Here is a 16,780-nt window from a genome sequence, read left to right as displayed (position 1 = left end):
GGTAATGGACACTCAGTGCTCTAGAGTTGTTGTCCAGAGAGACCAAGGTAATGGACACTCAGTGCTCTAGAGTTGTTGTCCAGAGAGACCAAGGTAATGGACACTCAGTGTTATAGAGTTGTCTGGAGAGAACAAGGTAATGGACACTCAGTGTTCTAGAGTTGTTGTCCAGAGAGAACAAGGTAATGGACACTCAGTGTTCTAGAGTTGTTGTCTAGAGAGACCAAGGTAATGGACACTCAGTGCTCTAGAGTTGTTGTCTGGAGAGACCAAGGTAATGGACACTCAGTGTTCTAGAGTTGTTGTCTGGAGAGACCAAGGTAATGGACACTCAGTGTTCTAGAGTTGTTGTCTGGAGAGACCAAGGTAATGGACACTCAGTGTTCTAGAGTTGTTGTCTGGAGAGACCAAGGTAATGGACACTCAGTGTTCTAGAGTTGTTGTCTGGAGAGACCAAGGTAATGGACACTCAGTGTTATAGACTTGTTGTCTATAGAGACCAAGGAAATAGACACTCAGTGCTCTAGAGTTGTTGTCTGGAGAGACCAAGGTAATGGACACTCAGTGTTATAGAGTTGTTGTCTGGAGAGAACAAGGTAATGGACACTCAGTGCTCTAGAGTTGTTGTCTGGAGAGAGCAAGGTAATGGACACTCAGTGCTCTAGAGTTGTTGTCCAGAGAGACCAAGGTAATGGACACTCAGTGTTATAGAGTTGTCTGGAGAGAACAAGGTAATGGACACTCAGTGTTCTAGAGTTGTTGTCCAGAGAGAACAAGGTAATGGACACTCAGTGTTCTAGAGTTGTTGTCCAGAGAGAACAAGGTAATGGACACTCAGTGCTCTAGAGTTGTTGTCTGGAGAGACCAAGGTAATGGACACTCAGTGTTCTAGAGTTGTTGTCTAGAGAGACCAAGGTAATGGACACTCAGTGTTATAGAGTTGTCTGGAGAGAACAAGGTAATGGACACTCAGTGTTCTAGAGTTGTTGTCTGGAGAGACCAAGGTAATGGACACTCAGTGTTCTAGAGTTGTTGTCTGGAGAGACCAAGGTAATGGACACTCAGTGTTATAGAGTTGTTGTCTGGAGAGACCAAGGTAATGGACACTCAGTGCTCTAGAGTTGTTGTCTGGAGAGACCAAGGTAATGGACACTCAGTGCTCTAGAGTTGTTGTCTGGAGAGAACAAGGTAATGGACACTCAGTGCTCTAGAGTTGTTGTCTGGAGAGAACAAGGTAATGGACACTCAGTGCTCTAGAGTTGTTGTCCAGAGAGACCAAGGTAATGGACACTCAGTGTTCTAGAGTTGTCTGGAGAGACCAAGGTAATGGACACTCAGTGCTCTAGAGTTGTTGTCTGGAGATAACAAGGTAATGGACACTCAGTGCTCTAGAGTTGTTGTCTGGAGAGAAGAAGGTAATGGACACTCAGTGCTCTAGAGTTGTTGTCCAGAGAGACCAAGGTAATGGACACTCAGTGCTCTAGAGTTGTTGTCCAGAGAGAACAAGGTAATGGACACTCAGTGCTCTAGAGTTGTTGTCCAGAGAGACCAAGGTAATGGACACTCAGTGTTCTAGAGTTGTTGTCCAGAGAGACCAAGGTAATGGACACTCAGTGCTCTAGAGTTGTTGTCCAGAGAGAACAAGGTAATGGACACTCAGTGCTCTAGAGTTGTTGTCTGGAGAGACCAAGGTAATGGACACTCAGTGCTCTAGAGTTGTTGTCCAGAGAGACCAAGGTAATGGACACTCAGACAAGGTAATGGACACTCAGTGTTCTAGAGTTGTTGTCCAGAGAGAACAAGGTAATGGACACTCAGTGTTCTAGAGTTGTTGTCCAGAGAGACCAAGGTAATGGACACTCAGTGTTCTAGAGTTGTTGTCCAGAGAGACCAAGGTAATGGACACTCAGTGTTCTAGAGTTGTTGTCCAGAGAGACCAAGGTAATGGACACTCAGTGTTCTAGAGTTGTTGTCCAGAGAGACCAAGGTAATGGACACTCAGTGTTCTAGAGTTGTTGTCCAGAGAGACCAAGGTAATGGACACTCAGTGCTCTAGAGTTGTTGTCCAGAGAGAACAAGGTAATGGACACTCAGTGCTCTAGAGTTGTTGTTCAGAGAGACCAAGGTAATGGACACTCAGTGTTCTAGAGTTGTTGTCCAGAGAGACCAAGGTAATGGACACTCAGTGTTCTAGAGTTGTTGTCCAGAGAGACCAAGGTAATGGACACTCAGTGTTCTAGAGGACCTGTTGGGTAATTAACTGGATCACAGGGGAAACAACACTTGCCTACCTAATGAGGTGTGTGTGTGTGTGTGTGTGTGTGTGTGTGCGCGTGCGTGCGTGTGTGGTAGAGACAGAGAATGGGGAGGGGGGTTTGGTAGTGTCAGGTAGAGACACTACCATAGACACTACCACTACCATGTAAATATTCTGTAGGTTTCTGATTGTCTATGGTCTTACCCACCTGGTGAATGTGTTTGTTCTGCTGCAGGAGGAAGTGAAAGACCAGGAGGTCCCAACAGGAAAAGAGGGAGAACGCAGAAAGGAAGGAGAGATCAACAAGGAAGGGAACTACGAAGAGGAGGAGGAGGAAGGGGGACGGGCCAAGCGGACCAATCAAGAGTGTGCGTGAGAGCAGGAGTCTGTTTGAGTCCAGAACCACAGGGAAGTGATATCAACACCATTATTAAAAAAGAATACAGACGCTACTGGATATGATTGAATGAACTGCTGTTGACAGACAGGATGGGACATTCTGAATGTGACCCGTTAACATGCGTATCCTGTCTCTCGAGTCACAGAGGTCATTAAACAGTCATCATAAGAGGAGTACTGTCGAAAAGAGAAAAAGAGAAGCCGAGACGGATGGAGGGTGATGGAGGGAGGGAGAAGGATGGAGGGAGATGGAGGGAGAGTGGGAAGGAGATGGAGGGAGGGAGAGAGATGGAAAGTGGGAAGGAGATGGAGGGAGGGAAGGAGATGGAGGGAGGGAAGGAGATGGAGGGAGAGAGATGGAAAGTGGGAAAGAGATGGAGAGAGAGAGAGGGAGGGAGATAGAAAGTGGAAAGGAGATGGAGGGAGGGAAGGAGAGAGGGAGATGGAGGGAGGGAAAGAGAGAGATGGAGGGAGGGAAGGAGAGAGGGAGTTGGAGGGTCAGAGGGACGTCTGTGATGCCTGTGTGGTACATCCAGTTGGATGTGTTGTGAGGCTCGAGGAGGCTGACTGCTGACCCCACTGTTCTCTGTGTCAGTAGGGCAGTGTCATGTAGCTGCCTGATAGAATCTATCTCTCTCGCTCCCACCCCTCCCTCCCTCAAAGCCAAGTTCCAACATGAGCCTCAGTGTCTTCCTAGATCAGCCAAATGCCTAACAGCCCAGTCACATAACCCGGTACAAGTAAAAACAACTCTTAACAATATAAAAACATCTTCTATATTCAGTCATAAAATATACACAATATACAGTATTAGTAGCCCTACTAAAATGTTGTCAGTGTATTATTTATGGAATTACTTTGATTATTATTTATGGAATTACTTTTATTATTATTTATGGAATTTCCAAAGCCCCTTAGTTTGATGTCACAGAACGTTACACATCCTGGTGGCTGCTGGGAGTTGGAGTCCAGGGGGCATGGAATCTTCTGGCAGCTTGGGGATTCCATCCAGAACTCTTAGTTTTGGCAAACAAGAGAACACACTGCAGAGAAGAGAGGGCAACTAAGGGTTAAGACAAAAAAATATAAATAATTCTTGACATTCTATAATTTTCCTCTCTCTCCCGCTATCTCCTTACCTCCTCTCTCTCCTTCACCTCCTCTATCCCTCTATCCCCCCCACCTCCTCTCTCTCCCCCTATCCCCCTCACCTCCTCTCTCTCCCGCTATCTCCTTACCTCCTCTCTCTCCCTCACCTCCTCTATCCCTCTATCCCCCCACCTCCTCTCTCTCCCTCACCTCCTCTATCCCTCTATCCCCCTCACCTCCTCTCTCTCCCCCTATCCCCCTCACCTCCTCCCTATCCCTCCCACCTCCTCCCTATCCCTCCCACCACCTCCCTATCCCTCTATCCCCCTCACCTCCTCCCTATCCCTCTATCCCCCTACCTCCTCTCTCTCCCTCTATCCCCCTCACCTCCTCTCTTCCCCTCACCTCCTCTCTCTCCCTCTATCCCCCTCACCTCCTCCCTATCCCTCTATCCCCCACCTCCTCTCTCTCCCCCTCCCTATCACCTCCTCCCTATCCCTCTATCCCCCTCACCTCCTCTCTCCCCCTCACCTCCTCTCTCTCCCTCTATCCCCCTCACCTCCTCCCTATCCCTCTATCCCCCACCTCCTCTCTCTCCCCCTCCCTATCCCTCCCACCTCCTCCCTATCCCTCTATCCCCCACCTCCTCTCTCTCCCTCTATCCCCCCCCACCTCCTCTCTCCCTCTCACCTCCTCCCTATCCCTCTATCCCCCACCTCCTCTCTCTCCCTCTATCCCCCCCACCTCCTCTCTCCCCCTCACCTCCTCTCTCTCTCTATCCTCCCCACCTCTTCTCTCACCCTCTATCCCCTCACCTCCTCTCCCCCTCTATCCCCTCACCATCTCTCCCTCCCACCTCCTCTCTCTCCCTCTATCCCTCCCACCTCCTCTCTCTCCCTCTATTCCCCTCACCTCCTCTCTCTCTATCCTCCCCACCTCTTTCTCACCCTCTATCCCCTCTCCCTCCCTCCCTCTATCCCCTCTCCCCCTCTATCCCCTCACCTTCTCTCCCTCCTTCTGTCCTCCTCTATCTCCTCACCTCCTCTCCCTCCCTCCCTCTATCCTCCTCACCTCCCTCCCTCCATCCTCCTCACCTCCGCTCCCTCCATCCTCCTCACCTCCTCTCCCCCTCCATCCTCCTCTCTCTCCATCTCCTCACCTCCCTCTCCCTCTATCCTCACCTCCCCTCCCTCCAGCCTCCTCACCTCCTCTCCCTCCCTCCCTCTATCCTCCTCACCTCCTCTCCCTCCCTCCCTCCATCCTCACCTCCTCTCCCTCCCTCCATCCTCCTCTCCCTCCCTCCCTCCCTCCATCCTCCTCTATCTCTCCATCTCCTCACCTCCCTCCCTTCCTCTATCCTCCACATCTCCTCTCCCTCCCTCCACCCTCCTCTCCCTCCCTCCATCCTCCTCTATCTCTCCATCTCCTCACCTCCTCTCCCTTCCTCTATCCTCCTCACCTCCCCTCCCTCTATCCTCCTCATCTCCTCTCTCTCCCTCCATCCTCCTCTCCCTCCCTCCTCACCTCCTCTCCCTCCCTCCCCACCTCCATCTCCTCTCCCTCACTCCCTCCCCACCTCCTCTCCCTCCCTCCTCACCCTCCCTCCTCACCTCCTCTTCCTCCCTCCCCACCTCCTCTCCCCCTCCCCTCCCCACCTCCTCTCCCTCCCTCCCCACCTCCTCTCCCTCCCTCCATCCCTCCCTCCCCACCTCCTCTCCCTCCCTCCCCACCTCCTCTCCCTTCCTCTATTCCCCCCCTCACCTCCTCTCCCTCCCTCCATCCTCCTCTCCCTCCCTCCCTCCCTCCTCACCTCCTCTCCCTTCCTCTATTCCCCCTCACCTCCTCTCCCTCCCTCCATCCTCCTCTCCCTCCCTCCCTCCTCACCTCCTCTCCCTTCCTCTATTCTCCCTCACCTCCTCTCCCTCCCTCCCCACCTCCTCTCCCTCCCTCTATTCCCCCTCACCGTGCACGGTAGTCCTGTATGTAGTTGACAGGGTTAGATCTGAGTGTGAGGGAGTGGAGTGGGCTGGTTCCCAGAGCCCCCAGTCCCCTCAGTGTGGAGATGCTGTTCTCAGAGAGACACAGGTGCTCCAGGGCCGGGAGCTTTGGCAGCTGACGAATACATGTCAGGTGGTTACGATGCAGATTCAGGCTTCGGCACCTACACAGTAAAAAAGGGTGTGTGTCACGATCGTCGTATTGAGGAGACCAAAGCGCAGCGTGATGTGAATACATCTTTTTAATGAAAGACGAAAAAACACAAAGTACACCAAAGTACACACAACACACACAACACAACACACACACACACACACACACACACACACACACACACACACACACACACACACACACACACACACACACACACACACACGCTACCAAAACTGAGTGCTAACATGCAACATCACATAGACAATAACCCACAAACCACAATACAAAACAGGCTACCTAAATATGGTTCCCAATCAGAGACAAAGACAAACACCTGCCACTGATTGAGAACCATGTCAGGCCAAAACACATAGAAATAGACAAACTAGACATACAACATAGAATGCCCACTCATATCACACCCTGACCAAACAAAACATAGAAACAAACAATGCAAAATAATGGTCAGAGTGCGACAGGGTGTAAAAAATGAGTGTTGACTTATTGTAACCCAGGATGAGTGTTCAACATTATGAGGAGCCAATGAGCTCTCAGTGTCGGAATTAAATCGTGTAAAATGATGCAGTCATTGCCGTTGTGAATTCAATTCAATTCAGTCATTAAATAACACTGGAGAGTGTAACTAAACCAGTGTTAAATATTATTAAGACATTTATGTGTGAATTTTAACACCATTTTGAGTGAAAATAACTCTGAAAGTGTGATACTACCTGTAGAGTAACTTTAACACTATGTGGACTGGGACCAAATGTTATCTGAAACTGTGTTGAATTCAACTCTATAGGAGTTCAATTCACACTTTTATTTTTACTGTGTAGAGGAAAGAGGACAGAACTACGGTTGTCACTATATGATGTGAAGATTTGTATTGTGGCTAGTGTAGTAATTTGCAAGCGTATATTGATGCTTTGTATGTAGTGTAGTATAATGGCAGGCGTATAGATGGGCATTGTGGGTAGTGTAGTACCTTGGCAGGCATATAGAACTCAGGTCTGTGAGGGAGTTATTGATCAGCTGCAGTCTCTCCACTCGGATCAGCCTCCTCAGGATCCGACTGAAGTTTTCCTGCTGGAACGGATCTCCCAAGTCCTGATAGGACAGGTTCAGCTCCTGGGAATACCAGGAATACAGGGAGAGGTTACACACACACACACACACACACACACACACACACACACACACACACACACAACACACACACACACATGCACACACAGGCACTCACACACATGCTTGTTATACACATAGTACAGTATGTCTCTGAGTTGTAACTCACCACACAATTCTCCCAGTTCTCTTGAAGCCTCTCCTCCCACCTCTGCCCTTCTTCCTCTCTCCTCTTCCTCCTCCCCCTTTCCAAGGGGGTGTCATCCTTTCTCAGAAAGAGGTCCTCCACTGACGGCCCTGGTTGATATAATGATGACAGCAGTTACTTATGAGAACTGAGATGAGAGCAAAATAAAATTATTAAAAGGTCAAAGGTTGCCAAGGTGGTGACCTCTCTGACCTTCTCTGACCCTGGGACAGGAGAGCTGGTCTCCTTTGACATCACTCTCCTCAAGCCGCTGCCACGACACGAACCTGAACCGGCTGGACGGCAGCTGAGAAACGAGAGGAGAGAGAGGAGAAGGAGAGATGAATAAGAGGAGAAGGAGGACGAAGAGCAAGGGGTTTTAAGCATTGTTTTGCAGACTGGGATCTGAATATGAGAGCCTTGATTGAGGGTGCTTTGTGACCCTCATCCCCGTCTCTGCCTCCACACCTGGACTTTGACTGTGACCATAACCCCCCCCAACCTAGCCATGTGGGGGACTAGACCCATGCTTGGTGACCCCTGACATCAGAGCCAGCCTTGGAGCCTGTGACTCATCTATAGCATTCTAAACATGCCCTGACCCCTCTGTGTTGGCAGCTAGGAACTGGATAGGTGTGAGCAATACAGTGATGGCTGCACCTAGGTTTGAAATGGAAGGGCTAGGGGGTTGAGGCTGTTTTCAGAACAGACAGTATTGGACCAGGCATACTGTTGCAGGATGAGAGGAGCATGTTGTGGGGGGAGGAGCTTTGTAATGGGGTGTCAGAAGATAGGAGGGTACAAGAGCAAGGACGGAGGACTGGAGGGTGAGAATGTGACGTAAAGAATAACACTCACAGGGGTTTTGACGATTCCGGAATCTGGACTCTGGTCCACGGAGAGGGGTGTGTGTGTGACGCTGACTTCAGAATACTGGGAGGAGTGGGATTTGGGAAAACTGCCACTGCTCGTGTTCACACCTGAGGAACTGGGATAGGGACAACAACACACCTGAGGAACTGGGAGAGGGGGACAACAACACACCTGAGGAACTGGGAGAGGGGGACAACGACACACCTGAGGAACTGGGAGAGGGGGACAACGACACACCTGAGGAACTGGGAGAATGGGACAACAACACACCTGAGGAACTGGGAGAGGGACAGCAACACACCTGAGGAACTGGGAGAGGGACAACAACACACCTGAGGAACTGGGAGAGGGGGACAACAACACACCTGAGGAACTGGGAGAGGGGGACAACAACACACCTGAGGAACTGGGAGAGGGGGACAACAACACACCTGAGGAACTGGGAGAAGGGGACAACAACACACCTGAGGAACTGAGAGAGGGGGACAACAGCACACCTGAGGAACTGGGAGAGGGGGACAACAACACACCTGAGGAACTGGGAGAGGGGGACAACAACACACCTGAGGAACTGGGAGAGGGGGACAACAACACACCTGAGGAACTGGGAGAGGGACAACAACACACCTGAGGAACTGGGAGAGGGACAACAACACACCTGAGGAACTGGGAGAGGGGGACAACACACCTGAGGAACTGGGAGAGGGACAACAATACACCTGAGGAACTGGGAGAGGGACAACAACACACCTGAGGAACTGGGAGAGGGACAACAACACACCTGAGGAACTGGGAGAGGGGGACACACCTGAGGAACACACCTGAGGAACTGGGAGAGGGGAACAAAAACACACCTGAGGAACTGGGAGAGGGGACAACAACACACCTGAGGAACTGGGAGAGGGGGACAACAACACACCTGAGGAACTGGGAGAGGGACAACAACACACCTGAGGAACTGGGAGAGGGACAACAACACACCTGAGGAACTGGGAGAGGGGGACAACAACACACCTGAGGAACTGGGAGAGGGGGACAAAAACACACCTGAGGAACTGGGAGAGGGGGACAACAACACACCTGAGGAACTGGGAGAGGGGGACAACACCACACCTGAGGAACTGGGAGAGGGACAACAACACACCTGAGGAACTGGGAGAGGGACAACAACACACCTGAGGAACTGGGAGAGGGGGACAACAACACACCTGAGGAACTGGGAGAGGGGGACAACACACCTGAGGAACTGGGAGAGGGACAACAACACACCTGAGGAGGAACTGGGAGAGGGGGACAACAACACACCTGAGGAACTGGGAGAGGGGGACAACAACACACCTGAGGAACTGGGAGAGGGGGACAACAACACACCTGAGGAACTGGGAGAGGGGGACAACAACACACCTGAGGAACTGGGAGAGGGACAACAACACACCTGAGGAACTGGGAGAGGGGGACAACAACACACCTGAGGAACTGGGAGAGGGGGACAACAACACACCTGAGGAACTGGGAGAGAGGGACAAAACACACCTGAGGAACTGGGAGAGGGACAACAACACACCTGAGGAACTGGGAGAGGGGGACAACAACACACCTGAGGAACTGGGAGAGGGGGACAACAACACACCTGAGGAACTGGGAGAGGACAACAACACAGGGACAACAACACACCTGAGGAACTGGGAGAGGGGGACAACAACACACCTGAGGAACTGGGAGAGGGGGACAACAACACACCTGAGGAACTGGGAGAGGGACAACAACACACCTGAGGAACTGGGAGAGGGACAACAACACACCTGAGGAACTGGGAGAGGGGACAACAACACACCTGAGGAACTGGGAGAGAGGGACAACAACACACCTGAGGAACTGGGAGAGGGGACAACAACACACCTGAGGAACTGGGAGAGGGGGACAACAACACACCTGAGGAACTGGGAGAGGGGGACAACAACACACCTGAGGAACTGGGAGAGGGGGACAACAACACACCTGAGGAACTGGGAGAGGGGGACAACAACACACCTGAGGAACTGGGAGAGGGGGACAACAACACACCTGAGGAACTGGGAGAGGGGGACAACAACACACCTGAGGAACTGGGAGAGGGGGACAACAACACACCTGAGGAACTGGGAGAGGGGACAACAACACACCTGAGGAACTGGGAGAGGGGACAAAAACACACCTGAGGAACTGGGAGAGGGGACAACAACACACCTGAGGAACTGGGAGAGGGGGACAACAACACACCTGAGGAACTGGGAGAGGGGACAACAACACACCTGAGGAACTGGGAGAGGGGGGGAACTGGGAGAGGGGACAACAACACACCTGAGGAACTGGGAGAGGGGGACAACAACACACCTGAGGAACTGGGAGAGGGGGACAACAACACACCTGAGGAACTGGGAGAGGGGGACAACAACACACCTGAGGAACTGGGAGAGGGGGACAACAACACACCTGAGGAACTGGGAGAGGGGGACAACAACACACCTGAGGAACTGGGAGAGGGGACAACAACACACCTGAGGAACTGGGAGAGGGGACAACAACACACCTGAGGAACTGGGAGAGGGGACAACAACACACCTGAGGAACTGGGAGAGGGGACAACAACACACCTGAGGAACTGGGAGAGGGGGACAACAACACACCTGAGGAACTGGGGAGAGGGACAACAACACACCTGAGGAACTGGGAGAGGGGACAACAACACACCTGAGGAACTGGGAGAGGGACAACAACACACCTGAGGAACTGGGAGAGGGGGACAACAACACACCTGAGGAACTGGGAGAGGGGGACAACACCACACCTGAGGAACTGGGAGAGGGACAACAACACACCTGAGGAACTGGGAGAGGGGGACAACAACACACCTGAGGAACTGGGAGAGGGGACAACAACACACCTGAGGAACTGGGAGAGGGGGACAACAACACACCTGAGGAACTGGGAGAGGGGACAACAACACACCTGAGGAACTGGGAGAGGGGACAACAGCACACCTGAGGAACTGGGGAGGGGGACAACAACACACCTGAGGAACTGGGAGAGGGGACAACAACACACCTGAGGAACTGGGAGAGGGGGACAACAACACACCTGAGGAACTGGGAGAGGGACAACAACACACCTGAGGAACTGGGAGAGGGGACAACAACACACCTGAGGAACTGGGAGATGGGGACAACAACACACCTGAGGAACTGGGAGATGGGGACAACAACACACCTGAGGAACTGGGAGAGGGGACAACAACACACCTGAGGAACTGGGAGAGGGGGACAACAACACACCTGAGGAACTGGGAGAGGGGACAACAACACACCTGGGAACTGGGAGAGGGGGACAACAACACACCTGAGGAACTGGGAGAGGGGGACAACAACACACCTGAGGAACTGGGAGAGGGGGACAACAACACACCTGAGGAACTGGGAGAGGGGACAACAACACACCTGAGGAACTGGGAGAGGGGGACAACAACACACCTGAGGAACTGGGAGAGGGGGACAACAACACACCTGAGGAACTGGGAGAGGGGACAACAACACACCTGAGGAACTGGGAGAGGGGGACAACAACACACCTGAGGAACTGGGAGAGGGGGACAACAACACACCTGAGGAACTGGGAGAGGGGACAACAACACACCTGAGGAACTGGGAGAGGGGACAACAACACACCTGAGGAACTGGGAGAGGGGGACAACAACACACCTGAGGAACTGGGAGAGGGGACAACAACACACCTGAGGAACTGGGAGAGAGGGACAACAACACACCTGAGGAACTGGGAGAGGGGGACAACAACACACCTGAGGAACTGGGAGAGGGGGACAACAACACACCTGAGGAACTGGGAGAGGGGGACAACAACACACCTGAGGAACTGGGAGAGGGGGACAACAACACACCTGAGGAACTGGACAACAACACACCTGAGGAACTGGGAGAGGGGACAACAACACACCTGAGGACCTGGGAGAGAGGGACAACAACACACCTGAGGAACTGGGAGACGGGGACAACAACACACCTGAGGAACTGGGAGAGGGGGACAACAACACACCTGAGGAACTGGGAGAGGGGGACAACAACACACCTGAGGAACTGGGAGAGAGGGACAACAACACACCTGAGGAACTGGGAGAGAGGGACAACAACACACCTGAGGAACTGGGAGAGGGGGACAACAACACACCTGAGGAACTGGGAGAGGGGGACAACAACACACCTGAGGAACTGGGAGAGGGGGAACAAAAACACACCTGAGGAACTGGGAGAGGGGACAACAACACACCTGAGGAACTGGGAGAGGGGGACAACAACACACCTGAGGAACTGGGAGAGGGGGACAACAACACACCTGAGGACCTGGGAGAGAGGGACAAAAACACACCTGAGGAACTGGGAGAGGGGACAACAACACACCTGAGGAACTGGGAGAGGGGGACAACAACACACCTGAGGAACTGGGAGAGAGGCACAACAACACACCTGAGGAACTGGGAGAGGGGGACAACAACACACCTGAGGAACTGGGAGAGGGACAACAACACACCTGAGGAACTGGGAGAGGGACAACAACACACCTGAGGAACTGGGAGAGGGGGACAACACACCTGAGGAACTGGGAGAGGGACAACAACACACCTGAGGAACTGGAGAGGGACAGCAACACACCTGAGGAACTGGGAGAGGGGGACAATAACACACCTGAGGAACTGGGAGAGGGGACAACACCACACCTGAGGAACTGGGAGAGGGACAACAACACACCTGAGGAACTGGGAGAAGGACAACAACACACCTGAGGAACTGGGAGAGGGAAAACAACACACCTGAGGAACTGGGAGAGGGGGACAACAACACACCTGAGGAACTGGGAGAGGGGGACAACAACACACCTGAGGAACTGGGAGAGGGGGACAACAACACACCTGAGGAACTGGGAGAGGGGGACAACAACACACCTGAGGAACTGGGAGAGGGGGACAACAACACACCTGAGGAACTGGGAGAGAGACCAACAACACACCTGAGGAACTGGGAGAGGGGACAACAACACACCTGAGGAACTGGGAGAGGGGGACAACAACACACCTGAGGAACTGGGAGAGGGGGACAACAACACACCTGAAGAACTGGGAGAGGGGACAACAACACACCTGAGGAACTGGGAGAGGGGGACAACAACACACCTGAGGAACTGGGAGAGGGACAACACACACCTGAGGAACTGGGAGAGAGGGACAACAACACACCTGAGGAACTGGGAGAGGGGGACAACAACACATCTGAGGAACTGGGAGAGGGGGACAACAACACACCTGAGGAACTGGGAGAGGGGGACAACAACACATCTGAGGAACTGGGAGAGGGGGACAACAACACACCTGAGGAACTGGGAGAGGGGGACAACAACACACCTGAGGAACTGGGAGAGAGGGACAACAACACACCTGAGGAACTGGGAGAGGGGGACAACAACACACCTGAGGAACTGGGAGAGAAGGACAACAACACACCTGAAGAACTGGGAGAGGGGGACAACAACACACCTGAGGAACTGGGAGAGGGGGACAACAACACACCTGAGGAACTGGGAGAGAGGGACAACGAGGGAGTTTGAGGGTGAAAGATGTAGGAAGGAACGAGTGGGATGAAAGTGAGAAGGGAAAGGGAGGGAAAGGGGGGAGAGGGTAGGAGGAGTGTGAAAACAGAGAGAGGGGAGAGAAAGAGAAAGAGAGAGAGAAAATAAACAGCTTCAGAGCCAAAAGGAAACATGTAAATAAATAAATAATGTAAGGTCAAATTAAAATCATCCTAAACATAATAAACATAACATATTCTTCTCTTCAGGCCTATGTTTTTTATCATAGGCCTAAAGCCTCGGAGAATTCTGTCTGTTTCTGTCGCCCACTCTTCAAGGACGCTTGTAGAAATGGAACTCCTCACGTCCATCCACATTGCAGAAACCCTGACACGCAGCCGTCAGGTTTCGGTTACCGTGAACTCTGCCTTGCGCACCGGATTAGAGCCGTCGCCATAACAGCGGATACCCGACCAGGTGTCATTAGTTAATAATAGCTGCATAAAAGGAACCTGGATAGTAATGTCTTCATAATTATTATCGTCTGTTTTCGTGGAAAGTACTAATAATTGTGAGATTTTTTATTTTATTTTATCATATACACATTGTCTAGACTATATAACCTATAGGCTTTTTGCATGGAAAAATAACCATGGGCATAAATAATGCAGCCTAGGCTAATGACATTCTGAAGAATTCAAAATCATACCAAATAACCAAACAATGCATTTTGCTTGTTAAGCGTACATTTGTAAACGTTTTCCAACTTGAAGCACTGCTCAATGAAGGATGACAACACAAAGCTATTAAATTACCTCTTTTACCTACCTTTCTGACATCTCCCAAAGTTATACCAAATTTCCTTGGCCTTTAGCGCGTAATGAACGGAGCGGAGTCGTACAACCCTGCGGTTTCCCATGGGAGCGAAATGCCCTGTTAGACCCGAGGTAACGACTGCTCCAGTGTCTGGATGCACACAGACACTAGCTTCGGTGTAGCACTCGTGTAGCGGGCTGAGGCAGGTCAACCGGGGCAGGTGCACATTGCTTGGCAACGCGGTGAGGCCGGTGCAGGTTGAGCCATTAGTTATCTCCGTGTCTCACAGGCAGTGGGAAGTGAACAGGGGTCATTTAGATTCCAGTACATAAAGACGAATAGACTAGGCCAGGCTAGCAGCGGCAGAAATGATCAAATACATAAAGGTTAAAAGCATTTGGACTGTTATGTATTTCACCAGGACATTCTCAGTTAGCTTTCCTACACTAGTTACCATGGAGAGTAACCTTAACACTTAACTGGAGCCCTTAACACTAAAATAAATACATTTTGGGGGGGATTTGTACAATTACTGCAGGAATCTCTTGTCGCTTTGTTGTGACTCGGCCTAGAGGTTGTCACGTAGTCATGTTTTGATTGAGTAGCATTCCTTCAATAAATAAACAAGAATGTTATTGATTTATTTTAGACACAAAAGTGATAATTCTTATTTCGTGTTATTGCATCCTTTGAATACAGGAATGAGCTGTTTTGTTTTGTAGGAGAAAACCATAAAATACACTGTAAGAGAGATTAACGTTACGTTCCCCAAAACACTATTGAGTTTGAGCGCAAAGGAAATCAGTCTCGTGAAGCGAATGACGTTTTTCCATCGTTCGTTCTGGTGCAAGACCTCCAACAACCTTCGATTCAATTAACTGCTGGGTCATGCACATGCTGATCAATCATCTCCTGGCACCGTACGTGCTGCCGGGTGGTGCACATTCTTGGACCTGAATACCAAATGAAAAGATATTTGGGAAGAAAGGTGTTTCGTATCCCACTCGCTGATAGCCAGTCTGTTCAGTCACAGGGTATGCCACCTCTGACATTGACCTCTCAATAGTGAATGTCGATAGTCTATAAACCCCTCCTCTGGGCAGGGGGTGTCAGGTACGTCAGTGTGCCTATAGCGGGATGTAGAGGTTCTAAGGGTGATGCCCATAGCGGGATGTAGAGGTTCTAAGAGTGATGCCCATAGCGGGATGTAGAGGTTCTAAGGGTGATGCCCATAGCGGGATGTAGAGGTTCTAAGGGTGATGCCCATAGCGGGATGTAGAGGTTCTAAGGGTGATGCCCATAGCGGGATGTAGAGGTTCTAAGGGTGATGCCCGTAGCGGGATGCAGCATCCCCTGAAATAAACAGATTTTTTTTAAGCACAAAAGTAGTGCACTGGACCTTTACTAGTCCTGTATTAACAGACCTTTACTAGTCCTGTATTAACAGGCCTTTACTAGTCCTCTATTAACAGGCCTTTACTAGTCCTGTATTAACAGACCTTTACTAGTCCTGTATTAACAGACCTTTACTAGTCCTGTATTAACAGACCTTTACTAGTCCTGTATTAACAGACCTTTACTAGTCCTGTATTACTAGTCCTGTATTAACAGACCTTTACAAGTCCTGTATTACTGGATCTTTACTAGTCCTGTATTAACAGACCTTTACTAGTCCTGTATTAACAGGCCTTTACTAGTCCTGTGTTATTGGACCTTTACTAGTCCTGTATTAACAGGCCTTTACTAGTCCTGTATTAACAGACCTTTACTAGTCCTGTATTAACAGACCTTTACTAGTCCTGTATTACTAGTCCTGTATTAACAGACCTTTACTAGTCCTGTATTACTAGTCCTGTATTAACAGACCTTTACTAGTCCTGTATTAACAGGCCTTTACTAGTCCTGTATTAACAGGCCTTTACTAGTCCTGTATTAACAGACCTTTACTAGTCCTGTATTAACAGACCTTTACTAGTCCTGTATTACTAGTCCTGTATTAACAGACCTTTACTAGTCCTGTATTAACAGACCTTTACTAGTCCTGTATTAACAGACCTTTACTAGTCCTGTATTAACAGACCTTTACTAGTCCTGTATTAACAGGCCTTTACTAGTCCTGTATTAACAGGCCTTTACTAGTCCTGTATTAACAGACCTTTACTAGTCCTGTATTAACAGACCTTTACTAGTCCTGTATTAACAGGCCTTTACTAGTCCTGTATTAACAGGCCTTTACTAGTCCTGTATTAACAGACCTTTACTAGTCC

At 50.7% G+C, this 16,780-nt stretch overlaps 1 protein-coding gene across 1 annotated transcript; it reads right to left on the bottom strand.

Moving 5' to 3' along the window:
- Positions 1 to 3,350: 3,350 nt before the first annotated feature.
- On the bottom strand, positions 3,351 to 15,287 carry LOC112246348. Its single transcript, XM_042295003.1, has 7 exons — positions 14,526 to 15,287; positions 8,073 to 8,202; positions 7,428 to 7,521; positions 7,197 to 7,324; positions 6,888 to 7,030; positions 5,709 to 5,906; positions 3,351 to 3,699 (listed from the first exon to the last, which is right to left on the bottom strand). Exons 1-7 carry the CDS (start codon positions 14,534 to 14,536, stop codon positions 3,582 to 3,584), a joined length of 822 nt encoding a protein of 273 aa, XP_042150937.1. The 5' UTR covers positions 14,537 to 15,287; the 3' UTR covers positions 3,351 to 3,581.
- Positions 15,288 to 16,780: the final 1,493 nt, after the last annotated feature.

Source organism: Oncorhynchus tshawytscha, linkage group LG13 (assembly GCF_018296145.1).
Source record: "Oncorhynchus tshawytscha isolate Ot180627B linkage group LG13, Otsh_v2.0, whole genome shotgun sequence".
Taxonomy (NCBI): Eukaryota; Metazoa; Chordata; class Actinopteri; order Salmoniformes; family Salmonidae; genus Oncorhynchus; species Oncorhynchus tshawytscha.
The sequence above is the reverse complement of the archived record's forward strand: the minus strand, read 5'-3'. Positions and strand labels throughout refer to the sequence as shown.